This window comes from Gossypium hirsutum, chromosome A05 (genome assembly GCF_007990345.1).
Source record: "Gossypium hirsutum isolate 1008001.06 chromosome A05, Gossypium_hirsutum_v2.1, whole genome shotgun sequence".
In the NCBI taxonomy this organism is placed as follows: Eukaryota; Viridiplantae; Streptophyta; class Magnoliopsida; order Malvales; family Malvaceae; genus Gossypium; species Gossypium hirsutum.
In genome coordinates, this window is record NC_053428.1 from 15,257,448 (window position 1) to 15,280,610 (window position 23,163).

Below are 23,163 nucleotides of genomic sequence, written 5' to 3' on the forward strand. Positions count from 1 at the left end.
AAAATAGAGAGTGAACAATAACACTTTTGTAAAAACTTTGATAACCTCAAAATCAAGATTTTTACAACATTCATTTTTGCATTGTTCATTTAAAAAAAATCATTCTAAACTATGCCACATGAGATTTGACATATTTTAGTAAAGAAAGAATCTTATTGATATAACTTTGAGTTTAAGGATGTACTTAGAATATTTTAATGTTTGGAGACCAACTTAGAATGAAGGTTATAATTTGAGGATGTATGGTGTAATTAATTCTATTTTTGTCTCTCAATGTCAATGTTGGGGCAACAAAGTGCTTTGCCACTACCATACCCCAGCTTGATAGTTTTCCCCACGTTGAGTCATGGGATTTAACGTCAAACTTAAAAAGTCACCTACAAATACTTTGCGCCCAATCATTCCGGATAACATTTGTGTACTCTATATTACCACGACTATTGGCTCAAAGTTAGTTGATGCTTATTCCCCAAATATAGTCATTGCTTCTTCTTCGAGAAAAGAAGTTCATGACTTGTAAGGCTTTTACCTCCACGAGACATTGCTCCATCAAGCTTTCACCCATTGCAAAAAATTCCCCACTACTACCTCTCGTAACAATTTGGGCTATGTCTCAGTTTCAATGTGGTTAGTTATCCTCTCGGACCAGCTACCGATCATCACATTGATAAGTTATTGACTCACTAAATAGCTATTAATCTAATTATCTCATTTAACACTTTTTAAAAAAATATATATATTAAGTAAAAAAATTAAACTAATTACCGACACATTTAAAATATTAAATGATTAATTTTGAATAAAATAAAAATTTTAAATGACTACCTCAATAAAAAAAAAACAACACAAAGGTCATTAGGCGTATTGCATGTATTCATCATCTGTGCGAATTTCCCTAAGAAAAAGACAGAGATTTGCTCACCGAGGATCAACAACCGACTGAAATTTTAAAACCAAAACCACTATGAGAAGAAAACAACACCAATTCCCTACCTACTCCTTTTTATTGAGATAGTATGAATGTAATTATTGAGGGTTGACTCGCACTATATTTTTTCAATTCAAAATTATATTTGAACTTTTAATACTTTAAAAATGAAACTAAAATAAACCAACAGACGACAATGTTCTTAATAATAAAAGAAAACAACTAGAAAAGAGCACACATACGTCCTTGTTTAATTCCCATTGCATCATTAACCGAAATGTGAACCTTTACAACTACACGTATCTATATTGAGAACTCATTGTAAATTGCTAATCACTTCCTCAACTTGTGCCTGTGCTTCAAATTAAGAATTGTGCTTTTTCTTAAGCAAGCATCAAGTCAGGACTAGTGTTTGCCACAACCAATTGGGACAAAGTTCCTATTTTTTTTCTTTTTCCTCTTAAATGACCTTGGCTATGCAAGTTGTAACTCTAAACTATGACACCAGACCTTTTGCAAACCCTTCTATGTCTCAACAAGTTGTAGCAGCTTCCCTTGCTCCTTGAATGTTCAACGTGTGAGCTATGATTTAATTTCAAAGCACGTTACAGATTATATCAAATCATAATTAACTGCAACAACCATTCAACTACATCAGTCATTCTCCAGTTTCATCTACCTATTCCAAAGTTAAAACCCTTCCAGTATTATTCAATCCATTCAAATCTAAAACAGAGGGAAAACGAGAAAATATACAGAATCAGGAATAAAACTGGTATGGGCTTAAGTGTCCAACTAACAAAAGGAATGGACTATTTCCGGTACAGAAAAACTTGGGGTAAACTAAAAGGCTTACGAGAAATGGAGTCCATACACTAAATTAGACCCAAATATCTTCCATCTGCCTTTCCATTACTTAATAATTATCATTTACTAGCTATGCTGCTAACCTTTTGCATCGACTTAATTATTTGTTTGTTTTAAATTGTAGAGTAAAATCTTGAAAGTTGAAATATGTTTTAATTTGTTATATATTTTTTATATTTAAAATTTACTTTTTTTTTTTAGAAATTTAATTTTTCTTTTTTACTTCTGAGATTTAAAATTTTAGGTTTAGTTGTTACCTTCATTAAATTTGTTCTATTAAATTCTCTAGTGTGACATTTTAAAATTTAAAAAAAAATCATGTAACAATAAAAATAATGTTGAAAATACTTATTAGAATTTTTTTAAAAAAAACACTCATTCAAACTCATTTGATAAAATAATTTTTTTGTTGAAATAGTTTTCTTAAGAATAATTAACCTCAACATTTTGATTGAAAATAGTTAACAATATTGACTAATTAAACTAACGAATGACAATATAAAAGTAGATAAGTCAAATCATGTTAAAAATTATAGTATATAGATTAAATTTCAACATAGTCTAGGGTTAAAATTGAAATTTAACTATTGTCATATATATATATATATAAAACAATGAAAAGCAAGTCAGTCATGTATTAATCTCTAAAACTTGTAAAGCAATTAAATTACATATAACTCTTTAATATTTTAATTAAAATAATAATAATATTAACTATTTAGATTAATTAATAATATTTAAAAATATAGAGAATAAATAATTTTAAAAATTAAACTATAAAAATTAAATCTTAATTTAAAGCATGATAGAGGAACTAAATCTAAAATTTAACCATTTTAGAAAAATTAAAAGAAAAAGAATATGTCCGCGTGTCAATAACGGAAGATTTGGACTATGTATGGTTTATAGATGTCATTTCTCTGGACAAAAATATGTTGTGTTTAAAATAAGTAAAACTTTTATGATATAACGGTGCATTTTAACTTTATAAAAGAGTTATTTTAGTTTTTTATTTTATTTTTTTGTCATTTTTTGTTTTCTTTTATCGTTTTTGGTAAAAAAAGATTATAAGGAGTTGGGGGGGGGGTCTTTTATCGTTTTTATTTAATTATTTTGCTAGTTAAAAAGACATAACCAATCTACAATATGAACTAATTTATATGAAGATATAGGATTTTTGGTCCAAAACAGCACATAAAGTATGGCATTTTTATATATTTGGTAATTTGTAAAGACCCTCCTTTTTTTTTTCCTCCCTTCAAGATCACATGTTGCCCACTAATATCTAAATTATATTAACCATTTAATTTGTAGACCACTGCTTAGATTGGACATTACTTAGATTTACACTTTTTAACTTTTAATAGCAAAAAAAAAAAACCAATAGTAGAATTGTTGTCTTGAGTGAAAAAAGAAATTACACATCCTTTTGAATCATCTAACATCCCTTTTTTTAATAGATACGAATTAGTGTGGACCTCAGCATTATGGTAATGATAAAGAAAAGGTAAATCATCTCAGTGAGGATTAATAAAAAATATAGTTGATGGACTTGATACTCGACTTGCTCAAATATGGTAGCAAGGGAGCTTAAGTTGATGGTTACGTACGTGAAATGTTGATTATACGAAACTCATTCATGCATATACTGGTTTAGGCGATTGTCTCTTACAAGCCCTAGGTGACGTGGTAAACCTACAATATTAACCATCCACCTACTCCCTTATTGCGGTGGGTTATAATATTGGAATCGCCTATCACTTACTGGAGGACGAGATCGCTGCTGGGGTTGATATTGGCGTATTGTCATCTGATGGTGACGCGTAAGGGAGGATATTAGGGGTATTCTTAGGTTGCTTGGACTGTTGACTCAGTTTGATCAATGTCCATTTAGTCACTTTCCGTGAAGTGATGGACCATTTCATAAAACTGGGATAATTTCTTCGGAGCGTTATCAATAAGGTAAAATTGGAGAAATTTGTGAGTGGCTCCCACAAAGAAGGCTTGAATGACTAAAGCGTTAAAGACACCTTTGGTTATCATAGTTGTAGCAATAAAACTCTTCATGAAATCACGGAAAAGTTCATTCTCCTTTTGTCGGATGCACATGAGGTAAGTTGGGGACTGTTGTGGGGTCTTGTTGGCTAAAAATCTACACATGAATAACCCAACCAACTAATCAAAGTTACTTATGGATCCTAGAAAGAATGAGAGGTACCATTGTTGGTCAGTGCTAGAAAGGTTCCCGGAGAAAGCTCTGCATTTCACAGCATCTAAGACCCCAAGAATGTTCATATGGTTGTTGTAATGAGTTAGGTGATCTTCTGGGTCTCCAATACCAGTGTAAGTTAGCTTGGGAAACTTAACAGAAGAAAATAATTTAAGTGTCAACACAATAAGGGATAAAGGTTGATTAGGTAGCTCCAAGAAACTTCATCAGATTTAAAAGAAGTTCCAAACCAAAGTGCTACAATTTGCTCTTTAATAGGAATAGTCTTGCTTCGGGGTTCTCGATCCGGACAATTGACAAGCTGAAGATATTGTAGCACCTCATTATCATTGTACTCTTTTCTATCTTTACGGACAGTGGATTGTGTTGTACCTTCCGGTTCTGGAAAAGGGGTTGTCTAAACCATCCTTCGATTTAAAAAATTTTAATTTTAATGAGAAATGGTGAAGTCAACTTTTTGGAAAATGAAAATATGGAGTCGCCACCGATCCTTTTGTTTTGATGTGATCGGGTCACCTAAGAATTCGATTATAAAATATTTTTGGTTTACTAAAACGACTCTGGTCTACGCAAATATGAGAAAATGGGCTCGGGAGTCGGTTACGTATGAGGAAGGATTAGCACCCTCACTACGCCCAAAATTGGTACCAAATCGATGAAGTACTGTCCTTATGTCTAAAATTAAAAATGTTTTTGAATGTGGCTCTTTTTAATAAAGTTTAAATAACCGAGTGGGTTACCAAAATCTCCTTGTTTCGACGTCCGAAAGCCTACAATATTGAAATTAACAAAAGGATGCCCAACTGTTTGGTCCAACGAAAAATCGAAACCCAGCACAGTAGGGTACGATTCCTCGAATTTCCGAATATTGACCATTGCCTTATTTCATAAAATACGTGTGAAATTCCGAGGGGATATTCGATTATTTCGGGCAAATGAAAAAGCGCAACCCAGCACAATAGGGCTTGATTCTCAAAACGCCAAATATCAAATATCGTCTTCGTTTTAAAGTATTTATATTTTTTTAAAACATGAGTGAGAATACAAAAGAATATTCGATCGTTTTGAACAAACGAGAAATCACAACCCAGCACGATAGGGTATGATTCTCGAATTGTCAAACGCTGAATATTGCTTTCGTTTTAAATAAATTTTTTTAAAATATATGAATGAATTTTTGAAGGGATACTCGATCATTTTAAACAAACGCGAAATTGCAACCCAACACGTTAAGGCACTATCCCGCGAATTGCAAAATATCGAATTTCGCCTTCGTTTTAAAGAATTCTTTTAAAAGGCATGAGGGAAATCTTGAAGGGACATTCGATTATTTGAGCAAACGCGAAATTGCCACCCAACACGTTAAGGCACTGTTTCGCGGATTGCCAAATATCAGATTTCACCTTTGTTTTAAAGAAAATTGTTTTAAATGGATACTTACAAAACTAGCTTAAAACATATTAATGCATTTTGAAATGAGACGAAATTGATTATAAAGATTTGAATTTTATAAAACCACATTTCGAAAACCAAACAGAAGACAATGAGTGAGGTAATATGCATGTACGAGATGTGATCAACTAACGTACTAATAATTAAAAAATAGCTAGCTTAAAAACGTAATCCGATCGCAATAATACATGGAGAATAGCTACTATGAAACAATGAATAAATGGATAATGCCACGATAACATACATGGGAAATAAAATGATTAACATTAGATATACAAAACAAAATGCAAATTAAAGAAGCAATATGGCATAAAACCATTCTAAAGTAACGACGAATAAAATGGTACTTAAAACGTGGGTTGACAAGTTTGCGCATATACAAGAACTAAGGCTAGATATATATATAAATGAAGTTTAAATTAAAACGTATGCAAAATATTTTAAAACACAAATTCATTTAAACATTGACAAGGTACATGAAAACTTAAAAATATGAAAAAATGGTGGAATACACGATAAGATATACGTTTATTTAGGAATAATTATTTGTAAAGAGGTAGCATAAAATTGATAATGTATATAAAAAGGATAAGTAAATATATAAATTATTCATGTAACTAATCTTTTTAAAAAATCTAATCATACACACAAAAAGGAGAGAAAAAAAAACTATATGTACAAAATACATAATTTATAAAACTATATTTATAAAGGGAAATTTAAAACAAATAATATATAACATAATTTTACATGTAACAAATTAATTTAAATTGATGGTACATACAAATAATACATACATAAAGATAATAAAATATAAAAATGTATACGATAAGTAAATTGTACAATTTAAAATGTGGTCTTTAAAAAGAAATATATTACACGCATAAACAATTTTAAGGGAAAATATATATACATAAAATATTTACATAAAGCTATATGAAATTAATAACATGTACTATAATGATTTAATATAGGCTATACACATGTGAAGACACTTTTAGAGATAGTTATATGTTAAAATAACATTAAAAAAATATGAATTTTAAATTAGCTTAATCTTATCATATATTATACATTTACTAAAACTAAAAAAATTAGGTACAAATTTACTAAAAAGCTATATATATATATAAGAATAACAGGGCTTTAATAACATATGTAGATTAAACATAAACACTAAATATATCTAATAAACATTAAAATATATGGATAAATCCAAAAGAAATTGCAAAATATCATGAAACTAATAGCATACATAAACTAAAATGAATTATATTACAAATAATATGCCAATTATTAAGATGAGAGAATAAATAAAAAGATCATTATAATACTTTTCAAAACAAAATTCAATTATCAAAGCAACAAAATAACACAATTAATAATCTACCATGTAAGAAAAAAAATTATGTGCAGTAAATAAAAAATGTGGATAAGACTTAATTGAAACAAAGTTAAAACAAGAGAACCAATTTACAAATAAAATAATTGCAAAATAGGGTCAATGTGCCATGCGCACAAATATGCGGGGACTAGAATGATAAATATCCCGCACTTACAATGCTAGACTGAACTGCGGATCGAAGTGAAAAGACGCACAAATTATAAGGCCAAATTTAAGAAAAAAGGTAATTAAACTGGGGAGCAGATTGAAAGCATGGTGCGATAGGAAGCATTCATCGCAAAAATTCCCCATTTTTGTGTGGGAATGTGCAGATCAGGCTTGCGAAATGGGTCAACACGCGGGGCTTTTTCATTATAAACGGTGCCGTTTGATAATTAGGTTTTAAAACCTTTTTTTTCCTTTCTTCTTTTCCCAAACGCAACCATCATTTAGCCAAAATTCACAGCCTTAGAAAATCAACTTATTAAGGTCTGTTCCAGCAACCACCGAATCCACCACTTAATCAGGTGGTCGATAGCATATCAAAAACAATCAACGGCGCCTTAGGACCTTTCCAACCTCGATCTCAACGAAGTGAACAGATCCATGGCCGTTTCGCAAGGTAAGGTTTGCTTTTTCCCCTTCTTTGTTTTAGAATGAAAATGATGAAAACAATCGATGGAAAAATAATAATAATAATAATAATAATAATGACAGAAAAATTAAAAAGACTAAGAAAGATCACCTCTTCAGAAATTGTTTTTGAATTTTTCTATTCAATTTTCGTATAATGTATGTGTGTATGCTCCCTCCCTTTCATTCGTTTTTCATGCGATAGATAAATCAAAGAAAACAGAAATGAAATCGAAAGAAAAATGAGGATCAAATCACCTTGTGGAGACTTTTTTGTTCAAGCTTTTCTGTATTGATTTTTTTTTTGTTTTTGTGTCTGTATTCGTAAAAAGAAAGAAGCCCCCTTTACAATTGAAAATAGTAGGCTTTATCCGAAAAAGAAAAAAGGAAAAGAAAAAATAAAAATCCATTTTTATTCTTCTCCATTTGCTGTTCTGTTGTCGTCCTTTTTGTTTATCTCTACTGCTGTTGCTTTTTTTTTGTTTTGCAGGTACGGGTGTGCTGGCGTGGCTGGTGGTGTACTGGAGCGTGCTAGGGCAGTGGAGGCTGAATGGTTGCGGCGCACAGAGAGAGCCCTAGGGTTTCTGCTCTTGAAATGTTTCGGGCCTTTTGGGCTGATGTAATTTGGGTCCGGGTTTATCCGTTAATGGGTTTTAGGATATTTGATTTTGGGTTGTAATTAGACAGATAATGGACTGTTATAATTATTTTTGTTTTTTCTTGGTTTATTCTTGTGGTCTGGGCCTGGGCATAATTTGGGCCTTACAGGGGTAATTCACCATCTTTGGCAACGTCTTTTGTTGAGTGTAGCTCCGCGATCAATTGCTCATTACGGGCATTTTTTCGATCTAGTAGGCGTTGATGCTCATGTTGTTCCTGGAACTAACGTTGTTGAGTTAGGGGTTGTTCTTCCATAAGAGGCATATTTTCCTCCATCTTCGTAACATGTGCTAATAAGGACCAGTGAGTTGTTGCTATTGGGAATCTTGGTTCGAGGGAATAGCCGCAATAATGGGTTGAGGTTGTGAGGCTAAACAAGAGAGGATTTGTTTTAAGATATCTTTGGGGTCTTGTGAGGCGGTAGAGAAAATGGTGTGTTGGAAATTGAGGGTGAGGCCCATAATGGTAGGGCTAACCGAAGGAGTGTTAAAGGCATTCAAAAGCAGGGCAAGGGGATTCCATGGTGGTAATAATAATAATAATAATAACAAAGTAGAGCCTAGAAAAATAAAAATAAATAAATAATAATAATATATAACTCCAACGATAATCTACTAAAAGTTTTCGATTCTTATGGAAAGAATTTTTCCGTTTATAGTGATGACCCTTGAGTGATTTTAGTTGTGTTTTGATGTAAGACTAGAAGTGATTGCTTATGCATTTCGTCAGCTAAAACTGTATAAACGCAATTATCTGACACACAATTTAGAAACTAGTTTTTGTGGTTTTTGCTCTAAAGATTTAGATAGACTATTTGTATGATGAAAATTTGTTATATTTACACCGATAATAAAAGTCTCAAAAATCTTTTATCTCAAAACGAGTTGAATTTAAGACAGCGTCATTAGATAGAGCTTTTGAAAAACTTTGATTGTGTTATTGATTATTCCCCTGATAAAGCTAATTTTATAATTGATGCATTAAGTAGGAATGCAGCAATTGAATTGCGAACAATGTTTACTCAGCTTTGTATCAATGATAATGAAAGTTTATTTGCTGAATTAAAATCAAACCGATGATATTGATCAGATTAAGTCAGCATAGTTAGAAGATGACAAATTGGTGAAATAAAAGAGTTAAGAAACAAATAGGTTCCTTTAGTGAAAGTATTATGGAAAAGTTATAATGTGAAGGAAGTAACTTGGGAATCGGAGGAAACAATAAGAGCACAAAGTACAGTATCCTCATCTTTTCTCAGGTAAATTTCGATGACGAAATTTATTAAGGAGGGGAGAAATGTAACGACCCAAAATTCACGGGCATCGGAAAAGTGCATTATCGGGCCTCCGTTTTAATAAACTATTCGTAAATAATTAATAGAAATATTTATGGGTCTAGTAGTGTGTTTAATTAGGCTTTAGTTAGGTGAATTTAATTTAATTAGAGAAATTGGGAAAAAGGATTAAATTAAATTAAGGGTAAAAGTATAATTATAGATTAAAGAAAAACTTAAGGGGCTAAATAAGCAATTAAACTAATTGCTTAGAATGAGACGATTAATGAATATAAAAATCGTGAGATTTTGTTATCAATTTATTATTATAATTATTATTATGGTTTTTTATTTAAATATTATTATTAATATTATTATATTATGAAATAAAATAGATTAAGACAAGTGTATGGTGATAAGATGATACAAGTGTAATAATGTATATATATACACTTGTATTATAATTATTTATTTACTTAAAATTTAAGTTAAAAGATCTTTATTAATTAAATAATTATATTATAAGATTTTTGTATGATAAATAAATAAAAGAAAGACAAATGGATGGTCATGATAATATACAAATGTAAAAATAATTATATGTACAATTGGGATATATGTTTTTGTTATTAAATAGATATTTATTATAATTATTATTATAGTTTTATATTAAATTATTAAATTATTATTATTAATAAAATAAATTAAAATAAAGACAATTGTATAATGATTAATGGTACATGTGTAAAATATATATAAATACACTTGTAATAAAATAAAATACTTTCTTATAATTAAGTAAAAGATATTTATGAATTAAATATTATTATATTATATTATTATTATAATGTATAATAATTAATATTATTAACTAATATATATATATATATATGAAATAAAGTAAAATAAAAAAAAGGAAACAAAAAGGAGAAAAGAAACAGAAGCTTTTGAAATAGGGAGAAAGGAAAGAAGAAAAGAAAAGAAAGGGAGAAATAGGGATTTTAAAGCTTAGAACTTAAATAGGTAAGTCAATTAAGTCTTTTTCTTTTAATTTTGATGTCTTAGAAGCTTTAGAACAAAGTTTTGTTGAAATTAAGTTGAAGTTTTGGAAGTTCTTAAGTTTTTTAAACATAATTCATGTTGAACAAAATGATGAATTAAGGGTTTAATTGATAAAATTTTTAGTTAGAATTGATTAAATGATTAAATTGTAAAAGAAGTATTAGTTTTACATACTAAGGACTAAATTGCAAGAATTTCAAAATTAGGGTTTTATGATGAAATTAGATAGTTATGTCTAAGTTTGGTTGAAAATTGAGTAGATGATGATCGTTTTATGATTCACTAAACTAAACTACGATAACGACAAAAGCAAGCGCACCTATCGATTAGTAGTATAATTATGGTGAGTCGAGAATATCGTATCCACAATGACTAAGAGTACTAGTATTAACTATCTTTCTATTATTTAGCCTAAAATAAAAGGGATTTGTTTTAATCTAAATTTAACTAAACTAATTAACTAATGAACACGACAAAGAGTGAAGAAAATAATCAAATAAACCAATAATAAAGACAATACCTAAGGAAGAATTCATCTAGACTTCACTTATTATTCTGACTCTGAATCAAACGATTTATTTACTTGTCTTGATCCGTAGAAATCCCTAAATTATGTTAATATCTCTTTCGAGACTAATAACAACTGACTCTAGGTTGATTAATTGAAATCTCTTTCTAATTAAAACCCTTATTGTCGCATTAAATCAATCTATGGATTCTCTTATTAGATTTGACTTTAACCCCGCAGATTTATGTCGTCCTATTTCTAGGATTGCAATCAACTTCGCTAAATTATGCTAGATCTACTCTTAAATAGGGACTTTTGCTCCACTGAATAAGCCAATCAAACTTGAATTAATATCCTGAAAATATTAAGACAAGAATTAATAACACATAATTAAGAACAAGAATAAGTATTTATCGTGTAATTCAAATAATTAAATAACAAGATCCATCATAGATTTCATCCTCCCTAGGTATTTAGGGAGTTTAGTTCATAATGTAAAAGGAAAACATCTAAAATTTAGAAAAACAACAAGACATAAAAAAACCCAAATAAACTTCGAGAGGAATTTGAATGGAGATCTTCAATCTTGAGGTGAATCTACTTCTGAGACGATTCCAACGGCTTCCTTCGAGTAATTTTTGCTTTCTGCTCTGTGTGTCCCTTTATGTCCTCTTCTAGTGTGTATTTATAGACTTTAGAATTCTTAAAAACCCTAAAAATTGGGTTTTTCCGCATAACAGGGAAGCAGGGTGCGAAATCGACACGGACTGGCACATGGGCGTGTGGCCAGGCCATGTGGATCCTGGAAACAGCTCTTTTTGCCCAATTTTGGCTCGTTTTTTGCTCTTTTCGCTTCCCTATGCTCACCTAAGTATAGAAACATGAATTTAAAAGATTAGGAGCATCAAATTCACTAATTCATATAATAAATCATCCAAAAACGCATCAAGAATGGGATTAAGAACATGTTACTTTTATGGCTTATCAATAGAAATAAAGTATGAATTGAGATAGAAAAGTAAGTGAATTTAGTTAATACTAAATTGAAATTAAAGTATAAAATTGAATTTATTAGATAAAAATTAATATTGTATTAATGATTATGAAATTTATCTTAATTTTTCGTAGCCAATATTGCACCCGAGGCATTCATGAAGAAAAGAAGAAGAAGAAGAAATAGATGAGGAGTAAAAACGAGAAATCACGGTTTGTATTACTATAATTCAAATCTATTTATTATTAATTGTTATATTTAATTAAAATGCATGCTAAGTAAAATTAGGTAAGCAATTGAGGTGATAATATTGATTTGAATGAAATTGATTCAAAAATGTTTATGGCTATTGAAATTGAATGTGAACAAATTGGAAATTAAAAGTGATTTGAATTAAGTAATTGAATTATGAATTATGTGAATATTTGAAAGTATATTGATTGGAAACTAAAAGTGATTTTAATTGAATCAAATTGAATTGAATGAAGAAAAGATGTGAGTATTTGAAATGTATATTGATTGAAAAGTAATTAGTGATTTGAATTTGATTGGAAAATAAATTAAAAATATGAATTAAATAAAAATGAATTAGTTTATGAATATGTGTGAATATGTGAATTGTGTATTGATTGAAAAGTGGTTTAAATTGAATCGAAATATGATTATATGTGATTATCTAAAATATATATTGGTATGGAATTGTTTATTGATTAGAAAGTGAAAAAGTGAATTTGAATTTAATGAGAATTGAATTGAATTGTGAATTTGAATTGAAAGTAAAATTGACATTGAAAGTGATTTGAAATGTGAATTTGGAGACCCTATTAACTAGTCGGGCTAAGTCGGCTATAGTTGGTGTGCATAGAATTGGAAGAGTTCAAGGATACTTCGACCTTGAGTCGATGAGACACTGGGTGTCACTATTTTACTTTGGATAGATTTGATGAGGTACTGGGTACCACTTTGCTTTGGTTCTGCCGATGAGATACTAGGTGTCAACTTTGCTTAGAACTATCCGATGAGGCACTGGGTGCCAATCTGCTGTGTTTGGTTGGATCCGCGTATCCGCCTAAGTTCGAGTTTGTTAATAGGGGTAATTAAATGGAAAGTTAAATCAACTGAATTGAATCGATTGAGCCATTGGAAAGAAATGAGAAAGTAGATTATAAATTGAAAATATGACTTGAATTTGTGAATGGAATTAAGATGTAACACCCCTAACCCGTATCCGCTGCCAGAACAGGGTTTCGGAGCATTACTACCATTTGCAGATCATTTAAAAAAATTAAAATACTTACCGATTCAATGCATCATATAAAATAAATATATTACCATTCAATCAATAGTTTGGCACTTGTATAAGCATCAAACAACAACATTGTTAGTATACTTACACATATCTCATATAAATTCAACATTGATATGTCTATTTTCTCGACATGTCGCACTTGAGTTTAATAATAGTCTCAATTACATAATTTCCTTGTATCAACATATCAAAGATAATCATATATGTACATGTCATGAAACATATCATGCTCTTACTGTTTCTTCATAAGCATATATCATTCATTTCATTATATCAATATTTTATGCTTCATCATTTCCATATATTTTATGTATATTTATTCTGGTAATAGCTTATATCAAACTTAACATAAATTATATTCCATGTACTTATACTTATTTCGTTTATCCATTTTCATAATTATTTCATACAACGCTTTTGTACATATATTTCCATATGACCAGTTCTTGTAAACATTTCACACAACCATTTCATATAACCATTCGTCATCTGATACATTTTACCTGAATATCAATTGTCCAACAGATGTTATAGCGTCTCCCATCCACGGTCTTATTTATCTTTGACGTGATGCCATAGTGTCTTTTAACTATGGTCTTACTCATTTTCTGTCATGTTGCCATGGTATCTTTCAACCATGGTCTTATTCTTTTCATGTCACGTTGCCATGGTATCTTTCAACCATGGTCTTACACATCTCATATCAGGTTGCCATGGTATCTCAGGTTGCCATGGTATCTTTCAACCATGGTATTACACATTTCATATCAGGTTGCCATGGTATCTTTCAACCATGGTCTTACACATTTCATATCAGAGAGCACACTCCCGCGAACCTCATCCTTACAGTGGGATTACCAGTCCAGGCTAAATCCCCTGTAATATAAACTCATAGAGTATTGTCGGGATTACCAGTCCAGGCTAAATCCCCTGCAACGACAATTACTCTAATGAGCTTGGATCTGAATTACCAGTCCAGACTAAATTCAGACCCTAATTTGGATTACCCGTCCGGGCTAAATCCATTTACACGTATTCTTCGGGAGGGCTATATCAGGATAGGATCACCCGTCCGGGCTAGATCCTTTTTACCGTCAATTCCTTTTCAGAGATCCTTCGAAATTTCCTTTTATTCAACCGAGATTTCTTCCCCTTTTTATCAAATATATCAATGTTCCATCAATTTTCATACAATGAACATTCAAATTATTTTCACATCAATAACATACATTTCAAGCATTTAAGAATATAATTCAAGTTACACGAACTTACCTCATTGCTTGTTTGTGTTTATAATTTTATTAATCTGATATCTTTTCTTTTCCACGATCAAGTCTTATATTTGAGTCGTCCGGATCTTTATAAATAAATTTGATCATCATTTTCATTCATTTCATATTCTAATGCATTTAATTAATGCTCTAGGAAAAATTACCATTTTGCCCCTAAACTTTTAATTAATGACGATTTCATCCTTAGGGTCAGGAAAATAAAATTCTTGCAATTTAATCCTTATTTCCAGCTATTATTCTCATATATATTGATAACAATCCATGAATTCTATAAAATATCAGAATTTTTTATAATTTCAACACTTTTCAATTTAATCCCTAAAACATGTTTTCCCCCGATCTTGAACTAAATTAATAATTTCATTCAATTTTGTAATTTAAATAATAAAATAATCCATTTCATGCAATTTGGTCATTTCTGACATGTTTACAAAATTGCCCATAAAGTTTTACTTTTATTCAATTTAGTCCCTAAGCCTAAAATATACAAATTAGCCATGCTAGATGAATATTCATACATATTTTTCCTCCTCCTCCTCTCCATTCCACATCCTTAATGTAGATAACACACTTGTAAGTAACATTATCCATAATTTTTATTATTTACTTTTATGAATATTCAAGCTGTCTATCTGCATCATAGTCACTAAATTATTTATATCTGGATCTATAGAACTCAAAATTAAGATCCGATAATTTTTCCTGAAACTAGACTCATATATCTTCTTACCATAAAATATTAAGAATTTTTGGTTTATCCAATAAGTACAGTTTATTCTTTAAAGTTACCCCTGTTCTGCTATCTGACAGTTCTCGCCCTTCTTCACTAAAAATTAATTATCTCATCGTACAGAATTTGAATGATGTTCCCGTTTGTTTCTATTGAAAATAGACTCATTTAGAATTCTAAAAATATAAATTTAATCCCATAATTATTTCTATCAATTTTTTTATGATTTTATAAATTCAGAACAGGGGAACCCAAAATCATTCTGACCTTGTCTCACAAAATTCATCATATCTCATGATTTACAATTCCATTTCTTACATAATTTCTTCTATAAGAAACTAGACTTAATAAGATTTAATTCCATATTTTTTTCATCTTCTAATTCGATTTCTACAATTTATGGTGATTTTTCAAAGTTAGTCTACTGCTGTTGTCCAAACTGTTTTTGTGCAAGCTATTAATTACCATGTTATAACACTCTTATTTTCTTTTTCTACACCATTTCTCATCACTTTCTCTTATTTTCTCTTCACTAACATATCAAAAACATAGGACCTTATGTAAGAAAACTCTACTATAACATTATTTCCATACTTTGTCAATAATAATAATCTTAAAAACATATTGAAATCTTGATATACTTACCTTGTTCTATTGATACTAATTTTTAACTTGATTTTATCTCTCCTCCAGCTTCTATTTCTTGAATCCAACTTGATATTCTAACTCCCCATGCTCTCCTTAACATTTTTGTCTCTTGGTAGCTATGGAAATTCATTTGATTTTTGGGTGAAAATGGTGAATTTTTGGTAAAAGGACCAAATTGTAAAGAAAGCAAAACTTTCTTTCTTCCTCTCTTTCTCTCACGTTAGTGCATGGGAAAATATGGATGAGAATTTCTCATCTTTCTTTCTTTATATACTAATAAAATAATAATAAAATATCTTATCAAAGTATTAATAAAATAATATTTATCTAATTATAAAATATCAAAATATCTCTAGCATCATTATTACTTTCTAGATTTCTTTCTCTTCCAATTGACCATTTTGCCCTTCATTATCTTTTAAAATTCCATCATTGAGTCATCATTTAATTTGGTAAAATTGCAATTTAGTCCCTCATAGTTCTTCATCTATTCAATTTGGTCCTAATTCATCCATTTTCCTTAGTTTCTAGATCATTCCACTCTTAAATTATTTACACTATTGGTCCTTCAACTTTTTCATATTTACACTTTAACCCCTCAAATTATGAATATTTACTCTTGTGCAACAAAACTTTTCTCACTTTTACAATTTAGTCCATTCTTGAATTAATATATCATAATATACTTCTCAATATTGACATAACTCAAAATTTCCCTTTTTATCACTTTATTTCCTTATTTTACTATATCAAGGATAATATTTTACTGTAAAAATTTTCAGGGTATTACATAAGATGTGAGATTTGAAGCATGAACTTAAGGTTTATGAATTTGCTAAAATATCAAATTATTGATATTGAAATCAGTTGAATAAATGAAATGAGAAAATCAAATGAATTGATCGATTGAACTATTGAAAGTATGAGAAAGTAAAATTATGAATTGAAATTGAGATATCGAAATAAGAAATGAAAATAGAATGATTTTGAAATAATGAAATAGTGTATGAGTTAGTTGAATATAATCTTATGAATTAATTATAATTATTTTTATTGAAAATTGTTGGTTTAAATAATTATTGAAAGACTAATGTTGTAAGGTTTTAGATATGGAATAGAATAAGTTATTGAATTAGGATATAGAAATGAAATATATGAAATAATGATGTTATGAAATGGTTATTGATGAGATGCATAAAAATGGATATTAATATAATAAGAAGATATATAAATTAAAATAAAATAAGCTATTTAAGATATATATTATTAGAATGAATTTAAAGTTTAAATGCATAAATGATTTATTGAAGGTAAAATAGTGGTAAGATTTAATGTGTATATATATTGTTTTTACCTTAAGTCTTTGAATTATAGTAATACCACTGGGTTTATACTCAGTGTACGGTTTGTTTCCGTGCACAGATTAGGTACAAAAAATTTGAAGAATTGAGATTACGAGTCTTCATCTCATCACATCTTCAAGCAACAAGAGGGTATATTTTAAAATTTTGAATAGAATGACATGTACTTAGGAAAAATTAAGTATGTACCCAGCGGTAGTAATGGATTTAAATATAAATTATTTAAATTTATTATTTGTCCGTTTTTATGTTCAAATATAATACTAATTAGCCAAGAATTACTTTGGCACCAAATGTAATATTCCTATATTAGGTTCCTTGAGTCGAACATGGTATAGGGGTGTTACAAAAGGTCTCTCTGTCCACTGTTATGAGACGACTAGATAAGCGTCCAATCTCGTTAAATGCGTAATAGATAATCATAGGCATGTATCATGTGATTCTATCATTATGGGTAGTTAAGCCTAAATAGACTTTTTATTGTCTTGAAAGTGTGTTCACATTAAGATAACATTCACTTTTAAGCCCGAGTAATAGATCTAATTTAAAGCGAGACCGGAGATCATGCTTAGAAAATCAATATAAAGTCAATGATATTTCTTTAGCTTGGCATGTGTCTTCCTCGAAGAGGGATATAACTCTTGCATGTCAAAAGTTAGGTTTTTGAATGTGATTTTTTTCTTTTAGAATATATTTGGATGAAAGTTAAATTGACAAAGTGAAAGTAGACCTTGCTCCTACTAGTCAAATACAATAGAAAAAAATTTATAAACCTATAAACACAAAGAGGTTGACGGATTAAAGGAGAAGATTGTCTGTCATGATGAAATCAAATCAAAAGAGAGTTAAATTTTAAAAACATGAGATTAAGATAAGCCTTTTATCATTATGATAAAAACATTAATCTTTATTCGATTAAATTGAAAAAAATACGAATATAAAAATAAGTTATATTATTTCATCACGTTATGGTTTGGAAAGGTTAATAGTTAGAATGTATATGATGAATAATCTTATTAATATTTTACATTAGACTTACATTTCTCTAACTTTATTTTTGTTTCAAATGCTTTTAATTTATATATTTTTCACTTTTAATCTTTCTCTATTCATCATCTATTATTTTTTTGACTTAAAAATGTAAAAAGTCTTCAAATATTTTTTAGAAAAAGTAATTAAGTCCTTTTTTTTTCTTTTTTGCATTCAATTTAGTAATTAAACTTTCAAGATGCATAAAAAAGACCCTCAAACTTAAAAAAAAAAGAAAAAAAAGAAATTAAGCACATGCTTTTCTTTTGCATTCAATTAGGTACTTGAACTACTAAAATGCATCAAAAAAAACTCTTTAAACGTTAACTTTTAACTGTTAACCGTTAAAGTTAATCGCTCCTAATTTTTTTAGTTCAAACCACCAAGTGCCGCAACCATGCCATGACATGTGGAAAAAAATAATAGAAGATAAAAATCAATAAAATGTATAAAAATTATTAAATTTTAATAAAAATATTAAAACTAGAAAAAAAATTATTAAAATTAAAAAAATAAAAATCGTAAAAAAATATAAAAATTGTAAAATTTCATAAAAATCGTAAAAAATTATAAAATTTTATAAAGCTGTAAGAAAAATATAGAAAATGTAAAAAAATATAAAATTCGTAAAAAAATATAAAAATTATCGTATCAAAAGAAGCATTTTATAATTTTTTCTATAATATTATTATTATTTTTTATCATTTATCGTCACATGTCACGTTGTGTTGCGACACATAATGGCTTTAATTGGAAAAAAAATTGAGGTCATGAACTTTAACATTTAACGGTTAAAGTTAATAGTTAGAGAGCATTTTTGATGTATTTTATAATAGTTAGAGGGCAATTTAAAAATTAAAGTATGTGATTGAGTGAAAAAAAATAACAACTTAATTATTTTTTTAACAAAATTGGACAGCTTTTTATATCCTTAAATTTTTATTTTCGGGAGTCACTTTAAATGATGGATCTAAAAGGTAAAGTACATTGTCAGTTGCTGTTATTTATGGCAAGTGAAGAAAGAATTCCCTTAAAAAAAAGGAATAAAAGAAACCCGAAACTTAAAAAGAAAAAGAAAAAAAAAAGTGGTAGGCCTACTAGGAGTAGTATATATAATTTCCTCATAATAAAAACATCTAATTCCCACTCTCTCTTTTGAGTTAGCTAAGGTAACCGAAAAAGAAAGACTTGTTTAATTCAATATATTTCTATATTAGTTGAAGAGGCATGAAGAACAGCATTCGGTGCTGCATCTCTTGCATTCTTCCTTGTGGAGCACTGGATGTGGTTCGCATAGTCCACTCCAACGGTCTCATTGAAGAAATCAGTGGCTCCATCATGGCCGCCGAGATCATGAAGGCTCACCCTAAACACGTCCTTAAGCTACCCTCCTCTCCTTCCCATGATGGGATGCTCTCGAAAGTTGTTGTCGTCCCACCCGATGCAAAGCTCCAATGTGGCAAGATTTATTTCCTCCTGCCTCTGCCCCCAACAACCATGAAGAAAAGAGGCCAAAACGCCAACCACAATGGCCGCCAGCATCGTCAAAGCCGAAGCACGAGCAACACCAAAAACAACACAATTTTAGTGGCGAATCTTTCGACATCGGATGAACATTGTTTTAGTGAGGTACTTTCGGATAAGTTGTCAACGGAAAGGGATAGAAGAAGAAGAGGGCGAGTTGGGCTGTGGAGACCGCACTTAGAGAGCATCTCCGAGACCCTTAATAATTATTGATCATCTCCCTGTACGCTGTCTCATACTAGTACTATTTTGGATTTCAAAAAATGGAGTTTGCAGTTTTCTTCATATTTTAATGTGATTCACTTTTAGACATCCATCCATTAAGGTTTCTTTTTATTGATTTTCTTTAATGTTGGATTATGTATATTATGTATGTAACCTTAGAAGCAAGATTTTTAATATTGCAAATGCAAGTTTATGTGGAAATTGTGGTACTGATGATATTTTATCAGTTTTTGTTCTTGGACCTTTAATCTTGATTATCGATTTTCACAGTCTTGAGGATTATTTAAGTGTAATTTTCAAGACCTAAATCTCTTGGAACTTGTCATTGTCATGAATGTTGATAAAAAAATTTCAGAAATTTTATTTTGTTTTTATTATTTATATGAAGGCAATAACTAAGAATAAATTTGGTATGAAATGAATGAGGTTCTTATTCTAAAGTGATAGCTCAATAGAATCTTATATATTGATTAATAATAGATGTTGTTTCTTCAAAGAATATATAACATTTGAGTTTGGATTTGGTGCATAATTTTATATACTCACAACATTTTAATAATAAAATAATATATTTTTTTATAAAATTAAAAATAAATAATCACAATTGCACACTATTAATATGTAATATGTGGTTCACTAACAAAAACATATCTAGATATAAATATTTATACAATAATCATATGTTAAATCTAAATAAATTTAATTGATAATATATATATTTAATTTTACTCATAATTTGGTTTTTATCCCGAAACTGAGATTCTATAATTTATTCGCGCTTTTAGCAAAATAATGAAATATATAAATTGGAAATTGACATATAGAACATACTTATATTATTGGGAGATAAATTCTTTTTCATAGCATAGCAGAATCAATAAGAAAAGAAGGAAGGGGAATTTAACACTTGCTATGAATTTTCGTTATTGCACAAAACCCGATCAATACATTTGGTATCCATCTGTTTTAAATAGTTCTTTTTTTATTTTTAGAATTAAGTGACTCGAATCCTTTTTTAAATAAAATATAGTGGTAAAATAAAATAAAAGAAGAATTTATATAGAATATGACTTTACAACCCTATAAATAGACATAGTCTATTCCTCTTGTAATAATTCAAATTCGACATAGTAAATTTTCTTCTTCTTTGCCCGTGGTTTTTTCCCGAAAGGGTTTCCACGTAAAAAAATTTATGTGTTCTTTATTTTATTTTATTTTATTTTTAACAAATTAGTATCAGAGCTTCCGGGTTCTTCATCTCGATCACGGTAATGGCGTCTTTGAAGTATGAAATTTCACTGTTGGATTGCAACACCAGATTTGTATTGTAGCAAATTAAGATACAAGCAGTTCTTACCCAGATAGATCTGGAGGATGCCCTGCCAAGGATAGATAAGATGCCTTTGACATTAACAGATGAAGAGAAGAAGCGTAAAGATCGAAAGGCGTTAACACAATTACATCTATATTTATCCAACGAAATTTTACAGGATGTGATGAAAGAGAAAATCGTCGCTGCATTATGGAAGAGGCTAGAACAAATATGTATGTCGAAAACTCTAACAAGCAAGTTGCATATGAAATGGCGTCTTTATGCTCATCGTTTGGAGGAAAGTGCGTTTGTACACGAATACTTAACAGTGTTTAAACAAATTCTCTCAAACTTGGAGGCCATGGAGGTTCAGTATGATAAGGAAGATCTAGGGTTGATTCTACTTTGTTCATTGCCTCTGTCTTATTCAACCTTTAGAGACACGATTTTATATAGCCACGAGTCTCTCACAGTTGATGAGGTTTATGATTCTTTGACCTCGTATGATAAAATGAAGCACCTTGTGGTTAAACCTGACTCTTAAGGAGATGGTCTCATTGTTCGTGGGAGACAAGATCGGGATGCTGATGATTACCGTAGAAGGACACAGGAACGGAATCCTCTCGGTAAATCTAAGGGTAGATCGAAGTCTTTAAACAGAATTAAAACTTGTAACTTCTACAAGAAGAAAGGGCACATTAAATCTGAATGCTATAAGCTACAGAACAAGATTAAAAGGGAGACTGCGAATCAAAAAGGAAAACAACTAGAAAATTCCGGTGAAGCTGATGTTGTATAAGACTACAACGATGGTGAACTTCTAGTCGCTTCTGTCAATGATTCTAAAGTAAGCGATGAATGGATACTTGATTCAGACTACACCTTCCACATGAGTCCCTATCAGGATTAGCTTACAACTTACGAAACAGTATTTGAAGGTGTTGTTTTAATGGGAAATAATGTTTCGTGTAAAATCGCAGGTGTTGGAACAAATAAAGTTAAGATGTTTGATGGAGTTGTCAGAACACTTAGTGACGTACAACATGTTCCAGAATTAAAAAGAAATTTAATTTCATTGAGTACTCTTGATTCAAAAGGGTACAGATACACAACTAAAAGTGGGGTTTTAAAGATTTCCAAAGGTTCCCTTATTGTGATGAAAGGGCAGAGGAAGACTGTCAAGTTATATATTTTGCAGGGTTCTACTGTTACTAGTAATGCAGCTTTCGCTTCCTCTTCCTTGTCAGATGATGATATTACTAAACTTTGGCATATGCGCCTAGGGCATATGAGTGAGAATGGCATGACAGAATTGAGCAAAAGAGGACTTCTTGATGGGCAATGAATTTGCAAACTAAATTTTTGTGAGCACTGTGTTTTTGGGAAGCAAAAGAGAGTTTGATTCACTAGATGAATCCATAACACGAAGGGAACGTTGGAGTATATTCATTCTAATCTGTGGGGGCCATCCAGAGTGCCTTCGAGAGGTGGAGCTAATTATATGCTAACCTTTATTGATGATTTTTCCAGAAAAGTTTGGGCGTTTTTCCTGAAGCAGAAAAACTATGTGTTTTTCGCATTTAAATCTTGGAAAATTATGATTGAAAAATAGAAGGGAAAACAAATAAAATACCTCCACACAGAAAATGGCTTAGAGTTCTATTCTGATGAGTTTAATAGATTGTGCAAGTCAGAAGGGATTGTGAGACACTTGACAGTTCACCATACTCCACAGCAAAATG

At 29.9% G+C, this 23,163-nt stretch overlaps 1 protein-coding gene and 1 long non-coding RNA gene across 2 annotated transcripts; both read left to right on the forward strand.

Moving 5' to 3' along the window:
- Positions 1 to 6,921: 6,921 nt before the first annotated feature.
- On the forward strand, positions 6,922 to 8,222 carry LOC107960426 (uncharacterized). Its single transcript, XR_001701168.2, has 2 exons — positions 6,922 to 7,483; positions 7,985 to 8,222. It is a non-coding gene; the product is annotated as an uncharacterized lncRNA (long non-coding RNA).
- Positions 8,223 to 19,491: 11,269 nt separating this feature from the next.
- LOC107961552 (uncharacterized) lies at positions 19,492 to 20,310 on the forward strand. Its single transcript, XM_016897659.2, has one exon. It carries the CDS (start codon positions 19,588 to 19,590, stop codon positions 20,095 to 20,097), a length of 510 nt encoding a protein of 169 aa, XP_016753148.2. The 5' UTR covers positions 19,492 to 19,587; the 3' UTR covers positions 20,098 to 20,310.
- Positions 20,311 to 23,163: the final 2,853 nt, after the last annotated feature.